A 27,643-nucleotide genomic window follows, 5' to 3' on the forward strand; every position below is an offset into this window, starting at 1 on the left:
TCTTTCTTATTTAGGGTCACTGCTCAAAGTGTTACACTTTTAGAACCCCATGTTTTTTAAGACGCCTGAGCAAGAAAGCCAGGTACTCCAGAAACAAAGAACCACTCGCCACAGTCGATGAGCTTAAAATTAAAAAAAAAATTACTTAAAAAAGTTTTTTTGGGGGTTGCAAGGGAGACCTCAGGGGGGGTTCGCAGTTGCGAACCCTGGTGACCCACTGAAAGAATTCAACTGGAAATTAGTTCTGGTATGAACGTTCTGGTACTAACATTTTAAATTGCCATCGACCTGAAAGGGGACATAATATGACACACTGCATACTACAAATCAACTAATAGAAAAGGTAATCACGTTCAGAAGAACATTAAAATATACCTCGGACTGCTTCACAATGTCTTTTCTTCGTATACAGGGTATGAACTATACCAACTTTAGGAATAAATGAACACTTTATGATAACTATGGTCAACCAGTTATCCTACATTTTCTACGAACAATAAATCAAAGTGGAAAGCTCAGTACTGAAAAATGAGGTATTACAAAGTAGAGCCACACATTCAACCATGCGCGATCCAAGTCTGCTTCTGCGGAATGTGCCGGTATCTATGGACTTTGCCGATCCCACCCCGCCGAAATGTCCCGCTTCGCCAATCAGTTGAGAAACAGCGACACAATGTGGAAAATAAGGTGAACTACAGGTTCCTCATTTTGTCATTAAAAATAAAAACACAAACTCAATGAATTCGATATCATTTCTAACTATATTTCATCAAACATTTCCCATTATGATTAAAGCTGGAGCACGGTTTCCTTAGATGAAGAACCAATGCAAAGTAAATTGGTGATGTAAAATTAGCTTCCAGTGATTAATCAAATGCTCAAACTGCATTTTAAGAGACTCACCCGAACAATCAGGATCCATTTAATCAGAGACAGTCCAAACCCGCAGATGGCACCATATCTCCCCGCGATAGTGTTCGTTATACAGAAGGATAAACAAAATCCAATCCAGTTGAAAATAAATGCCACTGCGGATGAAAAAATCAAACTATCAGTTATGCCACCATTACTTTAACAAAATAACGTTGTATTCATTTGTTACGGTTGATCAGGGTTCACGTTCAGGCTCAGACTGCCTATAGAGCAATGCCCGAATTCCATGCCCAACTTGCTAGTGTGGGCCAGTTTGATTAGTTAATTCACTATGTGACTAGTAGTTTTGAAAAGTGTCACTGTAACTGAACACATTTTTTAAAATGCAGAATTTGCAACATATTTGACCAAAAAACTCCCCCTGTGGGAACACTCAAACAGTCTGTCCCTAAAGGAATGAATTTCTGCTATTCACAATTGTAGGCCATTTTTTCCATTGGTGTTGGGACAGTGTTATGCCCCAGCCCGACCCTGTTAACGTTATAGTGAAAAGAACATTCTGTCATGCTAACAATTTCATAATATGTATTCTTCGTTTTTAAAGACAAAACCGGTAAAGGAGTGGAACGGGAGGATTAACAGCCACAGCGCCACAGTAATCCCTTGGGTTTCCGCTGCGATGCGTGGAGGGGTACAGAGATTGAGATATCGAAAGAGTGATGGAAACGGAGAGAATGAGACATAAGGCCTCATTACGAGCATGGAGGTAAAGAAAAAAGGAAGGCAGAATGGTATTACCAGTATCATTTGCCTGTCCAGGCCATTACGAGCCTAAGACCCGTTAATGCCGCCCCCGCCCGTACCGTGCCCCTTCTTACCGGCATGCACGCGTACATGCGCCCCTTTGCGGCGGCAATACCGGGAAGCTGCTAACAGGAGGACAGCAAAAGTCATACGGGCATGCACTTACTGGCATCCCGAAGGCGGTAAATAGGGCCTGCACGATGGCGGTATCACAGGCATCGTGGACCACCCGTAAATGGCAACATGCAGTGTAGCCAACTGCCACAGGTGCACACAATGACCACAGGTGAGCCAATGGACCCTAATGATGGGTGCAGCCAGGATCACAATTTTTCAGGACCGGTCTTCCCTGACCCTCACAAAGAAAAGTGTTAGGGAGAATTCTCTGTAAAGGCTAATTTCCCAAACCTAATGAGTCCCCCAGCAGCTTTGCTGGATTTTTGGGGTTTATTTTATCTCCTGCTAAGAGTGAGACTCTTTTCCTCCCACTTTTAGACATGATTTGAGGTGTTCCTTTGACTTTGTATGCGTTGTATGGGCTATGGGGTCCTTTACTCCATAGGGCTTCATGTGTTTTTGGTATGTGGGTTACACAGCACCCTCCGTGCCGTAACCCAGGGGTGTCCTCGCGACCCCCAAACATAGACTCCATACCCTGGGACTGACTATGTCTCCCAGGGCATGTAATGTCACCATTGGCTTTACTAGTCTCAAATTGCAAACAGAACCAGTACAAACCATCATATTGTGGACATACTGGTCGGGGCAATTCGATTGCCCCGGGGCCTGTTAGAGGGGGCACTGTCCAGTCCCCCCCCGACCGTGTTTTGGCTGGTGGCAGTGGACACTACTTTTTATATTCGACCGCAAATATATTCCTATGGGATTTTCCCATTGTTCCAGGCTACCACTTTTTAAAATAGGCTCGAACATACCGCCGGTTTATTAAATTAATATAAATTCACCGGTTGGTATTTTTTGCCGAAACCTGGTTCCAAAATGGCGTTTGTGTTCGCTTCTGTGACTCCAACCCAAGTCGAGCCCTTTGTTCCACTTTTTGGCGGGCTTCTCCACAGAAGCTTCCAAAAGTAGTGCCACTCTGTCTGGGTACCACAGGGTTGTGGGAGGGGGTTTAGGCACCCTGGACTGAGTTGCCTCGGCAACTCAAGTCGCACTCTTGTGTGATTGGCCCAAGTGGTGAGCCGCCCGGCTTACCACTTTGCATGTTTGAGTGACAGCTAAGCTGAATGAATGGGGGTTTTCTGCATAAAAGCAGAGCTTTGGGGACTGGAACTTCAGACGTCACCACAGGACCTAAAGAATCCGAGGAGGGAGAAGATTAGCCGACCTGCAACGACGACACCACCAGTGGAGCCCTGCTGAACCGTCTCACCACGGTCCCGACGACTGAGGAGATCTCCAGCCCGGAGAGTTTTCTTCCTTTGACTGGTGGGGATAATCAGTTTGCCCGTCTTTTCGCCTTCCTGTACCATCTCGTGGCCACCTTGCCCGCGCCAAGCACCCCGGCAACCGGAATACAACGGTTTACCACTACTGCGGAGAAAAGGGTGGTACCTTGTAACCGGGAAACTCTGCGGCTGGTTTCTTACCTGGCAGTGCAACGACCTTCAGCTTTCCTCCCCGTCGAGACCTCCTCTTCCTCTAGACGCAACACCGACTTGCACCCGCTGCCAGGAACAACTGCCCCCGCTGAAGCGTTCTTCCCATGTTCAGGTACTGTGTCCCGCCTGGCTTCCCTTGCGACAGATCGTTCGGGGTGACAGTAAATCCTCGACTTTCTAACCTGGGTTAGCCTGGGGCCTGTTAACTAACTTTTCCTGACTTGATCTCAATCTTTTGTGAACTATTTACAAAGACTCTTTGGGCATAACCCCACTGTGTGATCCTGGACACATTTCGCTTGCTCTCTCTAAGAGTGGGCCTGGCATTTGAACTTCCTTGCTCTACAGTAGACTTTTGCCTAACCTGCCTCACTGTGGTTCTTTGAAAAGTATTGAGATTTGTGTGCTTTCATAACTCTGCCTTTTTCCCTCCCTTTTTAAATAACTTATTAGAGTGCCATCTTACGTTAAGCGCTCACCTCTGTCTCAAAATAAGTGGTGTTTCTCACTAAGACTTGTCTAATAAGTAATTAGGGTTGTAGATATATAATAGTGACTGTGTTGAATTTACTTACCTCTGTGTGTGCTAATGTAATTTACAAGTGTGTCTTTAAATAAATAATTATATACTTTTACACCAAAGCTCTGGTCAGTGTTTGCTTGTGCTACTGTATCTCTGTACCTATTGTGTATACTCTATATACTGCCTTACTCATCTTGAGAGAAGTCCGACTGCTCAGCCACAGCTACCAGGTAAATCTGGGTGGTACAGACTGCTACCAATTGGGTTTACTGCCAACCACCTGTAGTCCTAAATCTTTTGCAGTGGTCCCTAAGGGAACTGCACAGGTTTCTGCCTAACAAAAAGAACATATCTCCCCTTGACGAAATGGTTAAATGAGAAAGGAGTTCGATTTAGATGGGGATTTTCGTTCTCAATTTCCTTTGAGTTAGAAGTCCTGAAGTACAGACTTGCCACGGAGGAAGAAATAAACAGAGTAATTGGGGAGTTTCTTGTAGCCGATGAAGGGGCCTCTGACTCACAAGGTGAAGGTGGAGCGGACAGACAATGGCATATCAAGATCCCCAGAAGGCAAACTGAGCCCCGCATGGGCTCAGGATGGGCTCTTTGGGCAGAGCTCCGAAATAGTGGAACGGCGCCAAACCATTGGGACACGCAAGTGGCCCCAGCTTTGGATCAGTAACTAGGGGTCTCTGGGAAAGGTGTGGGCCCCCGAGAACGGAGCGTGTGCCCACAGTTCATTGACCTTAATCCCCCAGCGGGGGCAAAGAAAGCGGGTCGCCGAATCAAAGAAGTTTCAGAAGTTGAATACCCCCAGCTGGCACGCCCTGAACACATTGCTGGCAGAGGACATATATCGGGCGTTGCTGATTGAAGGGTCCGTTGGCCTGTCATGAAGGAGGGGCCCGAGGGGGGGGGAAGAGTTTACACAGTGGGGGACCAGATTGTTGCATTCTACATTTACAGTTGGGATAGATGGGACCACGTGGTCCGTAAGCAGTTGTAGGTTTGGAAAGTTAATTGAAGTTGGGGCACGGGTGGGGCACTGGGGATTGAGGTGTCATGAGCAGGGGCCTGAGTTTCAGGCCTGTACGGTGGTTCGGCACTCTTCTAGTGAAAGTAAATGGAGGGGGCCAGGCGCCTAAGCGAATGTGGGGTGTGCAGGGAGGGGGGGTGGGGGGGAAAGGGGCTCCTGGGGGAAACAGGGTTTTTAGAACTTCTTGATCCAACAAGATATACGCACACTTCCTTTCTGATATGGTGCAACGTGGAGGGTCAACTCCTTGGCGGATAATGGGGTGGGAAACAAGATTCGGGTATAGATGATCCAATGGGGGCTGATAGGGGAAACAGCTTGAGGGTGTGCACGTTGAATGTGAAGGGGCTCAACTCCCCGGCCAAGCAGTCCCTGGATGCAAGGGAATTTAGAATATCTGGGATTGAAGTCCTATTCCTCCAGTAGACAAAATACTTGTGGGGCAAAGAACGTAAGATCCCATGGGTTTGGTGGGGGCGATTTTGGGGCTCGGGGATAAAGAGAAAGGCCGGGGCTGGGATTCTGGTCCGCAGAGGGGCTCCAAATGAAGGTCACTAAGGTGTGGTCCGACGTGGAGGGAAGGGCAGTTTTGATCTAGGGTCTGATTCAGAAAATCATGTTCACATTTGCCAAGATGTACGCCTCCAATCAGGGTCAATGGAGGTTGACCACTACACATTGTGGGTAATAATAAGCAGTGCTCAGATACCTGAGGGTTCGTAGCGCTATATAAATGCCAAATTATTATTATTATTTCCTGCAGAGAACTCTGGAAAAAAATAATGAATGAGGGTGGTAAACACCTTATACTGGGAGGAGACTTCAATGTCTGTAGCAATGTCAGCTTGGACCGACAGTCCAGGCACCCCGGGGAGCATGAGCCCCAGAATCAGGCAGGCAGGGAAATGGGAACGACTATGGAGCTCTATGGGATGCAGACATATGGCAGCACCTACATCCATATGACAGGGGGCTCACCTTCTATTCCGCCCCACCTGGGACCCTGATGAGAATAGATTACCTGTACATATTCAGGGACCTATGGGACTCGGCACTGGGGTCAGCAATCCACCCTATTAGTCGGTCGGACCATGACGTGGTGTCGGTTGATATTGGATGGAGTGGCCTTTGTCCTAAGGGCTCAAAATGGAGGTTTAATGAGTCTCTGTGGGAGGGCACATGCTTCAGGGGAGAGATGGAGAAGGGTATCACAGAATTCTTTTTAACTTAATGGCATTGGGAATGTGCGCAAGGACATTGTGTGGGATGCAGCGAAGGCTACGTGGAGAGGGCTATTGATCAGAGAAGGGGCTCGCAAAAAAAAGGGAACGTACCCTTATAGAAAGAGGACCGAGGGACAAAATAAGGGCCCTGGAGAGGCAGACGCAGTCGACCACAAATGGCAAGGAGGACCTCATTCAAGAGGCGAGAGGTGTGAGGGAGGAATTGAGACTCCGAGGAAGGAAAGATAGTCCTCAACAGGGAATTTTTTTTAACAGGTTTTATGAGAAAGGGGAGAAGGCGGACGCTCTCCTGGCAGCTCCGCTATGGGGACAGCAGGCAGAAAGGTGGGTTGAGGAGGTCGGGGGAGGAAGGAGGGCCTCTGAGGAATCAGCTGAGGGGATCCAGGAGGCATTTGCAGCATTCTATGAAGGTCTGTACAGGATTGAAGGGACAGCGGGAAATATCTGGCAGATTCCCACCTCCTCCTACTCACAAAAACGAAATCAGAAACCCTAGAAGCTCCAATCATTGGGGATGAAATTAAGATGGCCACTGGGTGGTTGAAGTTAGGTAAGGCTCCGGGGAACACGGCTGCACATTAGGATTTTATAAGTCCTTCCTCCTGGCACTGCTCCCCTTCCTAACAGCATTGTTTAATGATATCTTGATCACAGGGAAAGCGTCAGACTCTTTTATACGGGCTCTTATCACAGTGATACCGAAGGAGGGCAGGAATCCCCAGGCTTGTGGCTCTCGATTTCTCTCCCAAGTATAGACGCCAAAATCTATGCCAGAGTAATAGCCGCAATGTTGGAAGGACATTTGCCTAGACTGGTCCGCTCAGACTGGGTGGGGTTTGTGGGAGGGCGACAAGGAGCCGATAACATGAGGAAGACACTACATCTGATTAATGAGGTGCAGGGCCGGGAGGGCAACCCCACACTTCTCTCCATAGATGCCGAGAAAGCCTTTGACAGGGTGGAGTGGGACTTAGAGGCTGTACTAATTAAGTTCAGTGTAAGTAAGGGACTCATAAGGGGTATTATGGCACTCTTCTCTTCCCCCAGGTCACGTGTGGCTGTGAATGGGGGATACTTGCATTGGTTTCATTTGGAAAGAGGGACAATACAGGGGTGCCTGCTCTGCCCGACTTTTTTGCACTCTCACTGGAACCATTAGCCCACAGGTTGAGTGAGAACTGTAGAATTGAAGGGATTGGGGTGGGTAAGCAGTTGTATAAAGTAGGGTTGTATGCAGATGACATTCTCCTCCATTTGGTAAACCCGTTGCCATCGGTGCCGGCAGCGGTGGGACGAATAGAGGAATACGGGCGTATTGTAGGCTTTAAAATGAACAAAGGCAAGTCGGTACTGTTTCCCTTGATAGAAACAAGGATAATGATTTGGGGCGCTTACTCCCACTGGGCATAGAGGTCAACATGGGGCCCTTGCGGTATCTTGGTATCAATGTTACAAGAGGGCTTGGCGGTCTGTATGATGCCAACCACCCCCCCCCCCCCGAGCACTACCCTGGAGAAAGATTTGGTAAAATGGATGGAGTTGACCATCTCCTGGATGGGACAGCTGAATGCGCTTAAAATGGTAGTTCTCTCCAAGATCTTGTACCTGTTCCAGGTGGTACCTACTCAGATTCCCGACCTCTATTTCAAAGCGACCAAGGGAACTCTTTTATGATTCCTGTGGCAGGGGAAGAAACCTAGAGTTTCTAGTGATGTCCTGAGTATTCCTAAGGAGAGCAGGGGTGTTGGGCTTTGAGATATTTAGCTATACTACAAGGCCAGCCAGCTAAGGGTACTGATTTCACACCTTAGAGGGCGGGGGGGCGGGATCTACCATGGGTGGGACAGGACAATCATTACTTACGGCCTGCCACGGTGGGAGAGTGGCTCTGGGTGCTCAGGACAAAGTTAATAGGTAGGATACGTGAGCACCCAATCCTGGGCACTATTTGGAGTATCTGGTCACAAGGGAAAGGGATATGCAGGGTTACATCGTGGTCCTCACCCTTAGGGCATCCCTGGGTACCAGATGTTCGGACGAAATCCCCAATCCTGCCAGGTTCCAGGCCTGGTACGAGGCAGGCCTGGAAAGGAACGGCCAAATGTGGAAAGGTGGGAGATTTCTTACAGTATTGGAACTGGAAAAGGTCCTTGGGATAGGTACACTCCCCGCCTTCTCTTTATTTACAGCTCAAAGGGGTCCCAACTAGGGAAGCATGGAAGAATAAGATACAGAGGTAGCCCACTCCCTTCAAGAAACTCCTGGATACACTAACAGAGTCCAGGGGAGTGATATGGGTGCTGTAAGGGCCTTGATGGACACAAGGAGGGGGAGAGTGGATAGGATGAGGATGAAACGGGAAAGAGACATGGGGTTGGAATTGGAACCGCAAACGTGGTTAAGGATGTGTCATGGGGCCTTCAAAACCTCTGTTTCCTGTCAATATAAGCTACACGCTGTGAAGCTATTGCACAGATGGCAGTATGACCCGGTTAAGCTCTCAAGAATGCATCAGAATGTGAGCCTGTTGTGCTCGCATGACTGCGGGTCAACAGCCGATAATAGGCATATGTGGTGGGGATGCTCAGAGGTCCAGTCCTACTGGGACAAAGTTTCGAGCTGGATCAGGAACCTGGACAGAGTTCCTAGAGTGAGAGCTCCTATGCTGGTCCTCTTCGGGTTGGAGGAACAAGAGGGAGAATACATTAGGCTGCCGAGAATGGTTCACAGCCTTCTCCTGGTGGGAAGGGCGTGCCTGGCAACACAGTAGAAGGGAGTTCAGCTGCCAGGGAAGAGGGAGTGAAAGTAACGTAGCCCGGAATATATATGTGATGGAACGCATAACAGCGGCACTCCATGGTGACTCTGGGTCGATCGAAACGGAATGGTCAGACTTCTGTTCGGAATATATCCAGCAGGGTTGCAGAAACACTGAAGGGGAATAGGGCTTGTTAGGGGAGGATGACACCCCTGGCGTGGAAAACAGGTAGAAACTATACGAGAAACTGGAATTTAACTGTGATTAACTGCATAAGGAAAACAGAGCGGTAAAGTATGGGACTAAAAGTGGAGAATTGGTCGGATCAGGAAGGGGGCAGAGGGGAGGGGTGCGAGGAGGGCTTTGGAGTTAGAAGATAAGGTTGTCAAAATGTTACCTTTGTGATCTATTGAGTAATTCACGAGACTTGCCATGTGGCTGTGTAGTCTTTTCTTGTTAGGTTTACGAAAATGTCAATAAAGCAGAGTAAAATTTAAAAAAGAATGTTTAAAAAAAAAAGGCTGGAAATTCCATTCCAACTTAAACATATGTCCTTATGGCAAAGAGTTCGTCATTTATTGTTTTTATTTATTTTACTGTTAATCCTATGTACTGCACTGCCCCTCCCCCTTTCCCCTTGCTCTTTCCCCTTCCCCACTTCCCTGCACGATCTCAATTTCATCTGGCCTAGTAAATTCGTTGGCTCAGTCTTCCCTCTGTTCCACCTCCCTTTTCTCATCGCGCCTTGAAACACTTGTGTATATGCGCGTTATAAATGCCTTATCATATCAATTACAATACATTGGTATTTACCCCCAGCCAAAACAGGTTTTGCAAGTGTTGTGCATTAGCACAGAATACCTACCCTTCTACAATCCTTTACATCTTTGGTTGTCATGTAGGATGGAAACATCCTTTTGGGATTTGGTATTATCCTATGTTAAACAAATAGTGAAGCTAGACCTGACAAAGGGCCACAGGTCATTCATTTGGGAGCTGTAGATGATAAACAATAGTGTTCTGAACACGGATACTCAAAGGAATAGATTAAGCAAACAGCCTATATCTAGGAATGCCCTACTACCTCATCAAGAAACTAAAATTCATCCAAAACGCTGCAGCAAGAAAAAATAAAAAAGGGAGGGGGTACACATCACCCCCAGCCATGGTTACCAGCTAAGAAAATAAACCACTTCAAAGCACTCTGCATCACTCACAGAGCACTGTACAGACAGGGAGAATTTCTCCAACCACAAATCACCCACTACCACTCAAAAAAGACACTGAGATCAAGCGGCGACTTACATACAGAATCAGGGCATTATGGAGAAAAACACAAATATTGAGGTACTCCGCAAAAAAATCCAGACAGCAGTAGACCATCTGAGTTTTTGGAAACTGTTAAAAGCCTGGCTGTTCAACAGACCAAGAGAGAAAAAGCCACAACCCTGCCATGTGAACTAAAACTACAACAGGCCACCACAATGATACCACCACCACATGACCCGACACGTCTCAACGTCTGCAACCTCCAAACAAACATATTGACCAAACCATCCTTCAACTAACACCACAATATTAACTGATAAAAACATAGAAACACCTTATAAAAATAGCTAGCATTACCTAGCCAATTTTGCCAAGACCTGAAATCCACAACGCAGCGAATGCGGAGAATGCAGAGTACTGACACGGAATGCATAAACAACCAGAAGCACTTTTTCAGGACAAGCAAAGACACTGTTGGTCTGGCTGGCACGACAAAGGAACACAATCCCAAAAGTAACGTATTGGCTTCTCGCATTGCAATCTTGCACTTTTGAAGTTGTACATCGTAAAGGCCAGCAGCAGAACACTAAGTCCCTCTAAACAATAAAATGGAGGGCCTCAGTACGGGGAAGTGAATGTGGTAAGTTGCCTACCTCCCCATGCTAGTATGCGAGGGATATGAGCCAGCAGGGAGGAGGCTGGTCTGACCGCTACCAGATGTGCCTCCCAAAGGCGGTACTGGAGGGATCATAACAACCTTCTCTCCCCCTAGAGACATAAGAAATCATTCCTGAAGAAAACCCTTCAAACCTGACTCCATAGGACACAGTTCACCACAATGGAAGTACCAAGGGTCACAGTTCGTCCTGGAATGGACAAGTGTGGTGTAGGATGGATCTATGCAATTACAGCGCCGATGGAAAATGCTGACTGTCTTTTTCGACCCCCTTTTCACAGCATATATACGTGGGCGTAGGACCCTCCCAACCCCCCCTAATCACCCTCACACTAATTTACTGTACCCCATCCCCTGCATATATATATGTTGAGAAAGGGGGGGTTGTCAAAAAAAGTCTGCATTTTCGTCTCGCGCGGTAATGGTATGATCCTGTGTAGGACTGGCCACACTGAACAAACTGGCAGAGTTCACAGACACAGAGACGAAACCTCCCAACTTACCTGGAGATGAATGCGCTTAGTAGAAGTCCTAACACACATGTACACTCACATATGCCATCATACAGCTGCTGGCAGAAGGGAGAGGCCACAGAATGCTGCAAAGCCACTCCCAGCAATAGAACTGTCCAAGATGACGCTTCACACCGCAGACACTTTTGAAACCACGCAGCCCGGCATAAATCCTCAGAATCGACCTTCAGATAATTATTGAATACCACGAGACGGCTAATAAGGTTATGATGAATGAAATTAAAGAGTCCTCTGGGATTCACCAATCACCAGAAACGACTCATAATAAAGAGAAAAAAAGCTTTCAGATTACAGCTCAGGGAAAACTCCCCAACTCAGGTTGAATAAAAGTGGTTGGGGAAGGACTGTTAAAGTAGAGATGAACCCAGAGAGAGCAGGCATGCCAGACACTACTCACATGGTACAAGAGGAGAAGATTCAGAAGCGACTGCCTGACAAAAGGGAGAAAGGTGGAGAATCATTGAGGAAAAAACTGCCTGGAAGGAACCATTGCAAAGCCTGCAGGGTTGAAGAAAGAACATTTTAAGTTGCAAGGCACTGGAATCCCTGGAGAGGCAGGCTTGCCAAAGGGGCCAAAGCACCACAGATTCCTGGGGGGAACTGGTCATGGTCTAAGGCTTGCCACCAGCAACCTCTGGGAAACAGTGAGAGAGATACCTGACCCATAGTGACAGAACATTCACTCCCTGTAAAGGACACTGGTGGCAAGTCAGAAAAATATCTACTGACCTTTTGTGAATCCCGAAAGAACTTGAGGTCCAGGATGGACGTTGTGGTGAGTTGGAGCCACCCTCTTCCTGTTCTGTGAGGGTGGCCTGATAAGAGAACCACCCAACATGCGATCCTTCACGTTCTGTGGACTGAAACACGTTGCTAATCGCAAACCCTGCATTCAGTGCCAAAGAGAACTGCAAATGCAGAAGGTTCATCAACTCAACATACAAGTCGATGATGCAGGAGACGAGCATGGCATGTTCCACAATACATGGGTAGGAGTGCAAAGAAGGAAAAAGTGTGAACGCTCCCATCTCCTGGAATCTTCACTGCAGGAAACCGCAGTATGCTACAGAGACATGCAAAACGTCCAAAAGGTTTCACAAGATGTGTCACACTTTACAGACGCTTCTAAAACCTTGCCGTTCCAATTAAAACCTAATAGAAACTATTACCCCATTAACCACTCAATGCCTTAAAAAAATAATCACATAATGTGGAGAGTAAGACTCCAAAGGGGAATAGTTAATGCAATGAGAGAATACAAGAGCATAGGAAGAACCACCAATCATAGTCCGCCTTCGAAAACACCCACAAGGCTCCCGGGTATGATTGGGGCTGGAGAAGTTCATTCAGTCTCTTTGAACTGGAGGAAGCAGACACGCATGCAGAGGCTCCCCCAATACAAGGGGAGATTGCTACAGAGAGGAGTGCTGGAAGGACTGCTGGTGAACGGAAGGCAGTGCAAGCATGGAAAGACTGAAAGAAGAGGCCCTTGAAAAGGTAGACTGGCAAGAAGGGTACAGGAGACCTTCAAGTTCTTGGGGAATTGGAAAGCCAGAGGCACGATTTTTCCACAAGTTACCTTAGGCGATCTGATCCTTGGCGGGAGGGCAAAAGGACATTTTTGGTCCTGAAAAGGTGCCTTAATGAAGGGAGGAGAAAAAAACGAATTCCTGAGAACAGGAAGAAGATTCTAAGAAGTACCAGCAGAACTAGGTCTGAGGGGAACCTCCAAGGAACCAAGAAGGAATTCAGAGAACAGGTCTACTGAGAGACCCTAAAGAACCACGAAGATTGGATTGAAACTGTGAGTACTTTATTGGTGGCCGACCCCCAAGGAAAATACTACACACAAGGTTTGAACCACTGTTTTGTCCAGAAACTTTAACTTGTGTGTTTCTAGATTAGGGCTAGCCAGGGGGATAGCAGGACTTACAATAATATAATTTAGACTTTGGATGGCCACTGTTTTTGAGCTACTGTGTTTAGAGAAGGGTGTTCAGAGGAGGATACAAGCTTACTAAGAAGAGAGAAGGGTTGATTCTTTCCTACAGAACTTGGTTACCCCGTTCAAGTTTTGTATCTGTCCCTGCTGGACATGGTTTTTCACAATATGTTATTTTCATTAAGGTTTCCCCTAGTTCCTATATGCATTCAATCATTTGATTCTGCTTTCCCTTGCAAAGCTTCTAATAAATTAGGCTTTATCAACCAAAAATTAATTTAATCTGTGTCCTCGTTTCTTGACAGACCTTTTGTGAATCCAGAGGGAAGCCATGGTCTAGCACAGACCGGTTGAGAGAATTTAGCAACCCATGGTCAAAGCCAGACCTTACAAGAATGCTGCAAACCTAAAGGGCCAGAAGACTCTGAACAGATGAGGTTATCAGGATTGAGAAAACCTAGAAGAGAAAACTGTGGAAAATCTGAGAGAAGTCCTGGAATAAGAGGTGAAAGCAGAAGGAGCCGTCCCAGGAACTCCTTCGCTTCAGTTATGATTGGCTTAGGGATGGACATTTGAGAATAGGTTTTCAGAACGTACTGGTTGGCATCACCATGTAACATTGTCTTAATAGATTAGGATAGCCTGGAGACTAAAACACTAGTTGAGATTAGGTTTGAGATTTTGCTATTGGCCATATCTTTTGGAACATTATTTATAGACTAGGGTGTCCCAATAGAGGCACGGACTCATGAGAATAGGTTTGGACTTTATGATTTAGAAGGGTAATGGCATTAAGGGGGTGGGCACTGAGGGAAACCCCACTTTTTGTTCACCCAACCGCAACACTGTCTTGCTTTAGAATGTACTCATTTGTTCTAGAGAAAACCCTTTGTCCCTTGATCTAATATTTCTCCTTAAGAACTTGCAAATAAAATCCATATCGTTCAAAACTTGTGTCAAATCGACCTAACACAGCAGACGGCCAGAGAAAAGGTATAATTGGGTCATGCCACTTAAAAGGTCTTGTGTGTGATGGGACCAGGAGACACCTGGTGGACGTTGCCATTTCCATTAGCAACATGCCTGGAACTTCTGCGGATAGGTAAACTGCTAAAGAAAGGTCAGCAAGGTTTTGAAATGGCTCAGGGGGCTGCCCTGCTGACTGGCCTTAAGTGTCAAGCAAGTGATGAACCGGTTGCTATCGAAGGGTTCGCTGTTGCATTGTCTGCTGCCAGCTGTTGGTGCACTGCAGAGGGGACCCGTGAGCTGCTTTTCTCGACAATTTAGTGCACTGCAGCTTCCAGTTCAATCTTAGTTGGATTCCCTGTATACCTGAGTCTGGTGGCTGTTGTCTCTGTGGCCTGTGTGATACGGATACGATTTGTGGTCACAGTGTTTTCTTTATTCTTTACAACTGCCTAGAGCAGGCTTGGCTTTCTTTGCCTTTTCATTCTCTGCACTTTCACCACCTCTGTCTAGGGAGTCACCACAGGTCTTTCCTCCCGAGCTTGTTGATGGTGATCTCAATTTGGTCTCCCAGTTCTCCACGTTTGTACCCAAGTTGAAAGGAACAAGTTACTTACCTGTAACTGTTGTTCTCCAGCATGGGTCTGGCATGGATTCACATGCTCATGAATATTCCCCGTCGTCAGGCTGGGAATCCTCGGTAAAGAAAAAACCAGTATCAGTTTCGTTTCTGATCTGTCTTTCGTAGTAATAACCAATCACTGGTCTCTGCGTCATACTGACCACAGCCAATGACTGCCCTCTACCTAAGCACCGCCTCTGGCAGCCATCTTCAGATTTGGAAGCACGTGAAGTGGCAGTATGACCAAGTGAAGAGCCGCAGAGGGGTAGGCGGGAGGGTTCGCATGTGAATCCATGCCAGACCCATGCTGGAGAACAACAGTTACAGGTAAGTAACTTGTTCCTTCTCCAGCATGGGGTCTGGCATGGATTCACATGCTCATGAATAAAGAATACATAGCAGTACACACATGCACAACCACGGGAGGTGGCAAAGGCTCAACATTAAGCATCACATCAACTCAACATTAAGCATCTTACCTCCTCACCAGGCTCACCTCAGGCGAACAGGTTGCGCAGCACTGCTTGGCCGACCCTGGACTCCTCCCTGGAATCCCGGTCGACGCAGTAGAATTTCGTGAAGGTGTGCGTCGACCTCCACGTAGCAGCCCTGCATATGTCCAGCAGGGGCACACCAGATAGGAACGCCGTGGTAGCTGCGATCGCTCTGGTGGAATGGGCTCTCGGACGGCCAGGCAGCGGTCGGTTTGCCAACCGGTGACAGTACATGATACAGCCGGAGAGCCATCTGGAGATGGAAGCCTTCGAGAGAGCCTTCCCCTGATTGACAGGTCCAAAGTTCACAAAGAGTTGTGACGTCTTCCGAAAACCTTTCGTGCGGTCCACGTAGAACTTCAGCGCTCTAGCTACATCCAGCGAGTGCAAAGTCCTCTCAGCCGGCGACGAAGGCGACGGGAAGAACACAGGTAACACCAAGGGTTCGTTGAGATGAAAGTCCGACGGTACCTTGGGCATGAAGGAGGGGTGCGTCCTGAGCACTACCCTCGTGTCGTGGAAAGTCAAGTACGGGGCCTTGCAGGAAAGGGCCTGGATCTCTCCCACTCGTCGTGCGGAGGTGATGGCCACGAGAAAAGCTGTTTTCCACGATAGAAACTTCAACGGGGCCGAGTGCAGAGGCTCGAACGGAGGTCCCATGAGTTTGGTCAGTACCACGTTGAGCTCCCACGCCGGGGCCGGAGCCTTCACCGGCGGGAACGATCTGAACAGTCCCTTCATGAACTCTTTCACCAGACGATGAGACCACAAGGACGTCCGGCCCGTGGTTCTGGTGTATCGGGAGATCGCAGCAAGATGAATCTTGATGGACGCGTGTGCCAGACCAGCTTTGGCCAGCGTCAGCAGGTACGGCAGCACTTGGGGAGCCGTAATCCGTAGAGGGTTAATCTTCTGTGCGTGGCACCAGACAGAGAACCTCTTCCATTTGTGTCCGTAGCATTTAAGAGTCGAGGACGCCCTGGCCTTTGCAAGAACCTCTCTGCAATCGGCCGGTATGTCGTATCCTCCAAACTCTAGCGCTGCAGGAGCCAGGCCTGCAAGTTCAGCGACTTCGGGTCGTGGTGGAGGATGGCGCCTCCTTCCCTGGAGAGTAGATCCGCGTCCGCCGGCAGCTTGATTGGCGGGGACGCCGACAAGTCCAGAAGGTCCGGGAACCATATCTGCCTCGGCCACGCAGGTGCGACGAGGATCATCCTGCACCGTGACCTCTTGAGCTGGTTGACGAGCCGGATTAGCAGAGGCAAGGGAGGGAACGCGTAGAGGAACAGGCCCTCCCAGGGGAACGAGAAAGCATCGCCCATGCTCCTCGTCTGGGGAAACCTGCTGGCGAACCTCCGGCACTTGGTGTTCGTCGCCGTCGCGAACAGGTCGATCTGGGGTGTGCCCCACCGTCGGAAGAGGCGATCCACCAGATCCTGCCGTAGTTCCCACTCGTGGCACGAGCGCAGCTCCCTGCTGAGTGAGTCGGCGATGGTGTTTCTTATCCCTGCCAGATGAAACGGCACCAGAAGAATCCCTTGGGCGACGGCCCAATGCCACAGGTCCTGCGCCTCCTTGGACAGCGCTGGGGACCTGGTTCCGCCCTGTTTCCTGATGTAAAACATGGTGGTGGTGTTGTCGGTGAAGATCCTCACCACCTTGCCCTTGAGGGACGGAAGGAAGGACCTGAGGGCCCAAAACACTGCACGGAGCTCCAGGACGTTGATATGCAGGGACTTCTCCGTCGGGAGCCAGAGTCCCCTTGCGTGCAGATTTTCGGTGTGCGCTCCCCACCCTTCTAGGGAGGCATCCGTGGTCACAGTCACCTGGTGGGCTGGGGTCTGGAAGTCCATGCCCGCCGTCAGATGCGCGCGGGTGCCCCACCACCGTATCGCTCGTCGGAAACTCTCGTCGAGCTTGATCCTTTCCTCGAAGCTGCCCGTCGTCTGGATCCAGCGCGCATCCAGGAACTCTTGCAACGGGCGCATCCGGAGCCTGCACATGGGAATGAGGTAGATGCAGGAAGACATCATCCCGAGGAGGGACTTGATGGACCTCACCTTGGCCGCGTCGGCCACCAACATCCGTTGCACCTTGCCCAAGATGGTCCTGGTCCTCTCCTCCGACGGGGAGGCCAGAAGGGACACTGTGTCGAGCCTCGCTCCCAGAAACAGTGCGACTTGCGCGGGCACCAGGTGGGATTTGGCGTAGTTCACGGAGAATCCCAGGTCCGTGAGGAGTTGGACGGTCCTTGCCGTGTGGACCACGGCGAGCTCCCTCGTCTTGGCGCGGATGAGCCAGTCGTCCAGGTAGGGGTAGACGTGAATCCCCTCGCGGCGCAGCTGCGCCGCCACCGGTGCGAGGCACTTGGTGAAAACCCTGGGTGCCGACCGCAGTCCGAAGGGAAGGGCTTTGAACTGGTAATGACGCCCTTGGACCACGAATCTGAGGAATTTTCGGTGCCCCTTTAGGATGGGAATGTGGAAGTAGGCATCCTCCAAATCCAACGACGATAGGAAGTCTCCTTCCTCCAGCTGACCCAGGACGTGCTGGAGGGTGACCATCCGGAACTTCTGCGCCTTGATGAACTTGTTCAGGCGTCGCAGGTCCAGGATGGGGCGCCATCCTCCCGTCTTCTTCTTCACGAAGAAGTAACGCGAGTAGACTCCGGAGCCCCGAAGCCTCTTTGGGACGAGTTCGATGGCGCCCTTTCTGAGCATCGCCTTTACCTCCAGGAGAAGTTGAGGGACGTGAAGTTCTTTCCTGGCCACGGGGGGGACGCACGGGCACCTTCTTTGAAACTCGAGCGCGTGGCCCCGGGCCAGGGCGTCCAGCACCCAACGGTCGGTGGAGATGGACTCCCACACGCTGACGAAGCCCGCCAGCCGGCCTCCCACCGGGGTGCTTCGGTGGGGGCCCGACCCCACGGCCGGTTCAATCCTGCTTGGACGCGGCCTTGCCGCCTTGGCCTCCTTGGCGACGACGGCGGGGGCCGCCAGACTTGCCTCGTCCTCTGTAGGCCTCTTGCGACGACGAGCGGGCCGCTTGACGGTAGGAAGCGAAACCGCCGCCGGAACCTTTGGAGGCGCCCTTGCCTCCGCCGCTCCGAAAGGGCGTCCGCCGTTGCTGCAGTACTCCAAGGGCCCGGGCCGTCTCAGTATCCGCCTTGATGGCCTGAAGGGAATCGTCCACTGTCTTCCCAAACAGGTTGTTCCCGTCGAAGGGCATGTCCAGGACCCTGGTCTGGACGTCCTGCCGAAAGTCCGTAGCCTTGAGCCATCCGCGACGTCGAAGGCAAACGCCGTTGCCCATCTGGCGGAACCCAGTGTCGGCGATGTCCGTCGCCACGGTGATGGCGTGGTCCGAGGCCACCTCACCTTCCTGCAGGATCTCAAGGGCCTCCGCCCTCTTGTCGTCCGGCAGAAAATCCAGCAGGGGAGCTATCTTGTACCAGAGTTCCCTGTCGTAGCGGGCCACGATAGCCAAGGCGTTGGCCGCTTTAATCGTCGTCGCCGCCGACGAGATGACTCTGCGTCCCATGGCATCCAATTTCTTTCCCTCGCCGTCCGGCGGGGAAGTCGACGTGGAGGCCGCACCCCCCCCCGCTTTCTTCCTGGCTGCCGCGGAGACGACGGAGTCCGGGGTAGGCTGCGCCCGGAGGCATAGGGGGGCCGAGTCCGGGACCCGGTACTTTTTCTCGTACCGGTCTCTTTTCGCTGGCGTCGTGGAAGGGTTCTTGAGGAGGGAAAGGCCCTCATCCCAAATGTCGTCCAACAGAGGCACTGCGAGGACCGTCTTCCTCTTGGTCTCGCGCCGTTGGTAAAGGAAGCCTTCCTTTTTCTTCTCCTCAGGGCAGAGTTGGAAAAGCTCGGATGCCCTGGCGATCATTGAGTGGAACGATCCAATCTCGTCGGGCGGAGAAGCCCTGGTGGGAGGCGACGACGGAAAATCCTCGTCGTATGCCTCGTCGTCCGTACCCGTCGCTGCCGTGTCAGTCCCCGTATCATCCCCTCGGGTGGACGGGGAGGAGGGCTGGACGGGGCGCGACGGTTGAAAAGGAGGCGGTGGATGGATCCTTCTTTTCTTGGTAGGGGGAACACCAAAAGGTCCCGGTTCTGGATCCCCCGACGGGAGAGGTTCCTCCGTCGGTAACGGTAGTCTCGTCCTTATCTCGGAGCATAAGGACTGTATAGCCAACAAAAAGGCCGCTGAGTTGTCTTGCGGCGCTGGCAGAGGGGAATCCGACGGGCGAGCAGGGGCCCCGTCGGTATCCTCGACGATGTCGTCGTCGTCACCTGCGTCGGGGCCCATTCCGACGGGCTGGTCTTGTTCCACGCCTAGGCCGTGGCTTAAGACCTCGATCAGTTCCTCTTCTGAGGTTGAGGCCGAATCTACGACGACGCCCTGCCCCCCCTTCTTCCCCACGGAGGGTTTCACGGGGGTCCTATCGATGGGCACGAAAGAAGACTCCCTCCGAGGAGGCAGGGAGATTCTGGGCCCCGAGGCCGCCACCACTGGTGCAGCCTCCACAGGCTGGGCCAGGGCCGCCGCGACCGTTTCGATAGAGGGCTTGGTCGAATGGATCAAGGCCTTCACCACCTTAGGTGCGCTCACCGCCTTGTCCTTGAGGGAGGGGGCACTGCCACGCTCCTCCTCTGCCTTAGAGCTCGACCGGGGTCTCTCCAGGAGCTTCGCCGGGTGCTCGGCCTTCCTCTTACCCGACCCAGAGCGTTGGCTCGTGGTTGATGGTGCCGGGGAGGGTGCGCCCTGCCTGGCGCCCGTAGAGCCCGACCGTTCGGCGCTCCCGGTGCCAGCGGACTCGCGGTGCTTGGCCTTATGTTGGGCCCCCGTCGCCGGGGCGCCCTCAAAGGTCTTAGAAGACCGCTCAGATTTCTTCTTCTTCTCGCCAGCTCCACGTGCGTCTTGTCCCCATGAAGGCAGTAAAGGCAGAAAGAGTGTTCGTCCTCCTTGAAGACGTTCTGCAGCTGGCATCCAGGGCAGGCCCTGAACAGCTTTCCGGGCGTCGAGCTTCCCTTCTCCTGGGCCATCTCCGAGACCGGGCCTGAGAAGCTTCTGGAGTCCTCCGAAGTGTAGCTCGACGAAATCTTCACCCTTGAGGGGCACAGATGAATCCGACACGGGTCCCCGTTGATCGGATGTAGGATCGGTGGAGCTTGAGGCTCTTTTGACCGAAAGAATCGAAGTTTTTGTGAAAAAGCGCGAAAAAATAGCACTAACGCTCAAGAGCAATAGCACGAGGATCCCAACACATGAACGTGCGGTAAAAATCTGAAGATGGCTGCCAGAGGCGGTGCTTAGGTAGAGGGCAGTCATTGGCTGTGGTCAGTATGACGCAGAGACCAGTGATTGGTTATTACTACGAAAGACAGATCAGAAACGAAACTGATACTGGTTTTTTCTTTACCGAGGATTCCCAGCCTGACGACGGGGAATATTCATGAGCATGTGAATCCATGCCAGACCCCATGCTGGAGAACCTATATTACGCTTGTCCCATTCCTCGTCCTATTCCTTGCACACATGTTAATAAAACACAGTCCGCAATAGTGATTTATAGTCATGGTTAAGTTTGGCTCCCAATTAGAAGGTAACTTTTTGAGATGCTGATAACTCTGTCACCATTCAATGATCTTTACAAAACGTTCTGAAATATAGACCCTGCATGGCCATGGCCATGGGACATGTTAGGTCGCTTTAAGGGGGGCAGAGGATTACTCAAAGGCCACGTCCCGGCCAAACGGCCATGGCCAGTGACTACTTTGGGCAACACGGGCGTGGGGTGCGTGGTGTCAGGGGGAGGGAGGGCATTGCATAGAGGGCAGACAGAGGGGGCACTGGAGCAGGCCACAGAAAATGGGCACTAAAGATGGTTTGGAGGGGCAGACGTATGACCAAAGGCCATGCTCTGAGACCCCACGTGGCAGCCCAAGTTAAAAAGGCAACTGGGTTAATCGAGTGTGCAGGTGCATAGCTGAAGATCATGTCCCAGGTAAAGGAGACACTACGTCCAGCCAAAAGCCACGCCCAAAGGGTACGGTTTCTCATTAAAAAAACATTGACATTCAATTGGAAAAAGATTGGTTAAATGGATGGGTCATTGATTCAGTGCAAAATTAGTCCAACGTATTCCCCAGTTAGGGTTCCCAAAGCTATCATAATTCTGCTACCACCATTGTAAAACCAGCCATACCTCGACCACCATCATGCACTGCTCAGGACATTATGTAAGTGACATGAATGCAACCACAGTTCAACAAAAAGAGCTAAAGGAAAATAGAAGTATGACAAATAGTTGGGTTTACTTGAAGTTAGCTATTAGGACCAACCACAAAAGGAATTGTACATATATTTCGAAGATGTGATATTCCATGTTACTTACCATGAGTCTCCTCAAAAGCAGTGCACATTGCTGGCAGAGTATGGCTGCTTTAGAATACTTAACTGGTGCTAGTTTAGTGTACCAAATATAACATACTTTTCAGAAAGTTTCTTCATATACATTCAGTGAAAAAAACGTTTGTCATGGAACGGTTAAGTTGAAGAATTGTACTGCTTGAAACCCCATAAAATTCAGTGAAAACAATTTTAGTTCAAATGAGTTTGGGTTTAACACAAGAAAACCAGAAAACCAGCAGTTGTTGGATGCTGCACCAGGTTAACTCTGAGCTTCCGCTGTTGCGTAGCCCATGAGCACATTCATGGACATTACAGATGTTGTTCTGCTAATTAGCAAATGTGCATTAAAGTTAACTTTCCACAAATATAATTGAAGACACAATGTTTTGTGCAACTACGTGAAGAGGGATCGGGGAAAAATTATAAGGGGGTCCAAAAATACTTGTTTCCCATTCATTCCTCATAGACCGACGTTCACACTCCTCTACAAACCAAACCGCTGGACAATTTGTGCCAAATGTTACCAGGGAGAAGCCTCCTTATTTTAAAAGCATACTTTTGCAAATTTGGCACTAATCCAACCACCGGATAAATCATTGAAAACCAATCAGCTAGATGTAGCCCAATGGGTGGCACAAAGTGGGATGCCTGTGGCCCTGCTCAAAAGTAGTGACAAGGAATGGCTACAGGCCATGCCCATTAGTCCCAAATGGTGGTTTGGGGGTTACCAAGGCAGAAAGAATGGCTCTTTCCCATGAAATGTAGCCACTGGGCTTAGCGGCCACAAATGTCAACATTGATGACAAACAAGTTACCAACTTTGAATTAGACTCAAACTGTGAAAAAGACGCAATAAAAAATAAAAACATATTGTGCAAACTTCTATACTCTGATGCATCTTGCAACTCCTTCAATTTGCTGTACAGTCAAACTAATCCGGGTTCTCATGACTGAGCCTGCTCTTGGTGACAGAAACGATCCTCTGTCCTGCTAACTTTATTTCAATCTTCCTTTAGAAATAACCTTTTTAGGCCAGAAGTGTCCACGCCTAGAGTACATTAAGCTTTAATCAGGTACGAATAATTCAAGCGTGCAGTCGCGTTTATGCCGATACCAAACAATGCTCATTGAAACACCCATCTGGCCTGAAGAGCAAGAGCTAGATGAAAACATTGTGCACGGACTCTCAATCCCCTGGTGTGCTGAGGGTCAATGAAGGATTCCTTTCAAAAAACAAATCTGGTGCATACGGCCTCCAAGTCAAGTTGAATAATTGCTTTTCTTGGTAACAGGCGAGCGTTCCAAAACACTGCCACTGTGCGTTCATTCAATAGGGCAACATTAAACCGTTTCTCTCTCAATGATCGATATGTAAATTTTCGGGTGAATATGGTGACGTCCGAATTCCGAAAGGCTTGCACGTTTGAAATCCATTGCAACGCAAAGATCTGCCACTAGATGTCAGTCGGAGATGAACATCTGCAGCAGTCTATGGAAACGTGCGGAAAACCTAGCACTGAAAATCGCTCTTAAAATACTTATGTGATCCAGGGCTTCTATCATCATTGCTATAAGATTTCGCACCTTACCACACAGTTAAACGTATGGAAGGGCTTACCTCCATCTTAGCGTCGTCGGCATCTGAATGTGACAATATAATTATTTTAAAAGATGTTAACATCCGGGGTTAATATTCACTGACAGAAAAACTCTGCACCTTATTCAAGCTCTCCTTGATCTCCGTTAGTCCCGACATCGAAATACTGAAGTTTGTTGGGACGCCGTCAGGAGTCTCGCATGGGGTACTGTCTTTCCACACCCTCAATGGGAACGTCCTCGCTCCAGCTGGTGCCTTCTCCTTGGTCTGCGGGACAGGGAGCTTTCCTGATCCAGGCCGTCGTCGTCTTCTCCTTCCACCGATGATTGCGCTTCCCCCAATCTTCCTGGTGATGCTGCCTCCCGATCGGCAATTCTACTAGTTTTCATAAGAAACTGGAGTTTCTGGTGACCGTATCCATTCCATAAGACACTGTAACCATCGACCCGTGCACACCCACAAAGTTGAATGGGCGAGACTCATGTGGCAGAGACGTTTTCCCTTGTCCCCAACTTGTAGCTTATAGTCCTGTTCTCCTTTCCAATCACCCTCCCTCTCAATCACCCTCCCTCTCATTCGCCCTTCTCCTCCTCCTCCTCCTCCTCCTCACAAACACCTCCAGGTCATCAATGACCCTGGGGGTTCAGGGACCATTCTCTTGGATAAGCCACCTCGGGACTCTCGGAAACAGCGCTTCTGCTGAGGGTACCCCGGTGGAGCAATGGGGGAGTTGTGCGATATTCAGACAGGAATACGTTTAGCGCGCTTCTTTCAGATTCACCTTGCCCATGCGCTTTCCAAAAAATACCTTGATGAAGGTACACATGAATCTCTCCGCCTCCCCATTCGCCCGTGGCCCGACTGGGGTCACTTTTCGATGAGGAATTCCGTGTTTGCAGAAACTCTGAGAAACCCCCACTCTGGAATGGGGGACCATTGCCAGTACATACCTCTGTAGGCAGTCCATGAGTAGCGAACACCTTCTCCAGCACAGGAATGACATTGGCCAGGGACGTAGACTCCACAAACTACCTCGGGATACCTTGACCACTGGCCCACTAACACCAAAAAATGTGTGTCCCGACAAGCAGAACCAAATTCCATATGCACAATGTCCCACGACAGGCAGCTTCTGGCCATGGTCTCAATCTGAGGTTCTTTGCGATGGAGGTCAGTCGCCTGGCACCAGATAACTTTTGATGAACGTATCCACTTTAATCTTCTAGGCCTTGAAACCAAACTTTTATATGGAGACACAACTTGGTCTTGGCTGCTCCCTCGTGGCCTCTGGGCACCAGCTCCATCACCCTTGGTACCAACTTTTCCAGTATCACCATTTTGGAGCCTTTCAAAACAAACCCATCCGTGGTATATGTGAGCTAGTTTCGTATCTGCAAGAGTTGGTCCAGCGCATGGTGGGCCTCGCAAGTGCATTTATCAAGCTTTGCGAGTACTCTCTTCCACTCGCCACTCCTCCCAGCCGCTTATATGATCTGGAAGCACTCACCTTCCACTGATACCACCTTTATGTCTTCTAACATGGAATTAGGGGTTCCAGCCGTTGCTAGCGACTGTACGAACTCTTCAGTTTCTTCTTCACAACTGCCCCCAGCCCGATCCAACTGGAGAGGGTGTGTAGACAAGTAGTCTGCCGCATTGCCACTCCCTGGCTGGTACACTAACTCCACATTGTACTCCTGGAGGGCGAACATCCATTTCTCAATCCGGGCCGGAGGTTTGGACAATGAACCGGCCATGATCGGTATCAAAGGCTTATGGTCTGTGGCAACTATGATAGGCTTCCCAAAGATGTACAGGTTAAAGTGTTTGCAGCCCACAGCCCTGCCAGGGCCTCCCTCTTGATCGAGGGGTACCTCTGCTCTGTTGCCCTTAACGCCCTGATGGTGAACGCCACTGGTCAGGTCTCCTCGTTGGTGTCTGGCTGCACCAGCACAGCCCCCAGGCCAAATGGACTCACATCCACTATGATCTCCGCCTTCTTTCCGAGATCGAAGAATGCCATCTGCATTCTCAATAAGTTCCTGGGAGGCCCCGACAACATGGCCATGTCCTTGATAAACCGGCCGCAGTATGTGGCCATCCCCAGGAAGCTGCGCACTACGGACATGTTGCTGGGGGGGCGCTCGCCTCCTGAATTCCTCACACCTTCGGCTGACCCAGCGATATAACCCCCCCTCCTGGAACACAAACCTGAAGTACTCTATCCTTTTCTGTAAAAACTCGTATTTGTCAATGTCAAGGGAAGGTATCCAATCGAGAGTCCGCAGCCACACTTTAGCTCACTGTACCTTTCACAGAAGGGAAATAAACTTTTGCATATCAGTCTTTGTCCCGCTCACAAGGCCAGTCCAGCACGCAAATGTTATGGCAATTCTCTTCTGAACAAGACTACCAACAGCAACCCCAGACACGTGTTTCAGCCTTGTTGGACCTCATCAGTGAGGTGGAGCTGTGCGCACAGTGAGCAAGGGGTCCACGTCTGGATGACCCTAGGAAACTTAGGGTGACCAAACCTAAGTCGCTTAAACAATCAAAAAATAGTCCATAGGCGCCCCTCTGCGAGAACTAACACTACTAAACCCCCATTAGTAGCCCAAAGGCAAGTGCAACTCCTGGTACGATTCAGACCTCATCACCCTGAAACACAAGTGCAGGGTGGGCGAAGGAAATGGCGTGCTTCATGTACATCCTCTGACAAACTGGCCTGCCGCCTGCTGCAAAGGCAATACCGGCTCTCTGTCCTAACCAAGAAGAGAGCTCATATCCAAGCCCGCGCCTCGGCAGCAACTAACAACTCGGCTGAACTCTTTCAAATCTGCAAGGAACTGGCCAATCCTGCCGTAGTCTCTACCTCTCCTGTCCCTTCCCAGGCCCTCTGCACGGCACTGGCTTCTCACTTCATCTCTAAAACTCAGGACATCCTGTCCTCACTCTCCTCCTACCCCCCACCCCCTCCTACACACTGCTCTTCCTCTGGCCCTTCTGCAGCCACCTCTCCTCCCTCCTTCTCTGCCTTTCCCCTGTTCTCCGCAGACAAAGTTTCTAGACAAGTCCGATCTATGAAAGTCTCGTCGGAACAGGTTCACCCCTGTTCCTCCAAAACGATCAAGGACCACAGACTCCCTGGCTCCTTCCCATGCAGACTTCTCCAATCACTCATCCCCCCCCTGAAGCACTCCCTTGTGCACCCTCTTCTTAAGAAACCCTCTGCCGACCCCTCCTGCCCGGCTAACTATCGCCCACTCTCCATCACTCCCTTCCCTGGGCAAACTCCTTGAGAAACTGGCCATCTACCAGCTTACTCTCCACACTGAATCTATTGGTGGTCTTCATGACCATCAGTCTAGCCTCAGAGCTGCCAGAAGCACAGAAACTGCTCTCCTGAACATCCGTGAAAACCTGCTCTCCAACCTTGACTCTAACACCCCTTGCATCCTCATCCTGCTTGATCTCTCTTCTGCCTTTGCCACTGTCAACCATGCCATCCCGCTGAACCGTCTCTGTGATAACCTGGGTATCGCTGTTCAGGATCTGGCGTGGCGGACTTCTTTCCTCTCTGACCTGCAAGGCTAAAAACCTCTGGGTCATTTTCGACTCCACACTCTCCTTCTCTCCTCACATCTCTGACGTCTCTAAGAAGTCACACTACCAACTGCACCTCCTAAGAGGTATTCTTCCTTTCCTCTCCTTCCCCCAGAAGCTCACTGTCTCCAGAGCTCTGGTTCTCTCTAGGCTGGACTATTGCAACAGCCGTTTCTAAAACTGCCCGCTTCTACTCTCCACCCTCTGCAACTTATCCAGAACAGGACTGCAAGACTTGTCCTTGGCCGCAAGCCCAGGGATCGTTTCTCTCCAGGATGAAATCTCTGCACTGGCTACGAGAATTAAGTTCAAAACCCTCTGCATCGTCCACAAGGCCTTCTGGGGCCTCAAGACATTCAACTTGCTCTTCCTAAATATCTTCCTTCTCGAGTTCTTCGCTCATCCGCCTCCAACTCCCTCAGGGTCAGTCGCTTCTGCAAGCAACAAGTTGGTGGTAGATCTCTTTCTTCGGCTAGTGCCTCCCTCTGTAACAGCCTCCTTGCCTCCTTTAGACTTGAGGAGAACCATTTCCGGAAGCACCTCAAGACATTTCTCTTTGCTTCTGCCTTTTCTCCTCCTCCTCCTCCTCCTCCTCCTCCTCCTCCTTTCCTCTGCTGACCACCTGGCTGTAACCGGAACTGCACTGGCTACGTGGAAACCCGCT

General features: G+C 50.1%; 1 protein-coding gene across 2 annotated transcripts in view; it reads right to left on the reverse strand.

Moving 5' to 3' along the window:
- The window catches only part of NDFIP2 (Nedd4 family interacting protein 2), a 693,434-nt gene that overhangs the window by 240,777 nt on the left and 425,014 nt on the right, over window positions 1-27,643 (reverse strand). For both annotated transcript variants that reach the window (XM_069639897.1, XM_069639898.1), the window contains one exon: window positions 904-1,028. In XM_069639897.1, coding sequence (XP_069495998.1) covers window positions 904-1,028 — 125 coding nt within the window. The remainder of the gene's footprint in view (window positions 1-903; window positions 1,029-27,643) is intronic.

Source organism: Ambystoma mexicanum, chromosome 7q (genome assembly GCF_040938575.1).
Source record: "Ambystoma mexicanum isolate Mex_15411 chromosome 7q, UKY_AmexF1_1, whole genome shotgun sequence".
NCBI lineage: Eukaryota > Metazoa > Chordata > Amphibia > Caudata > Ambystomatidae > Ambystoma > Ambystoma mexicanum.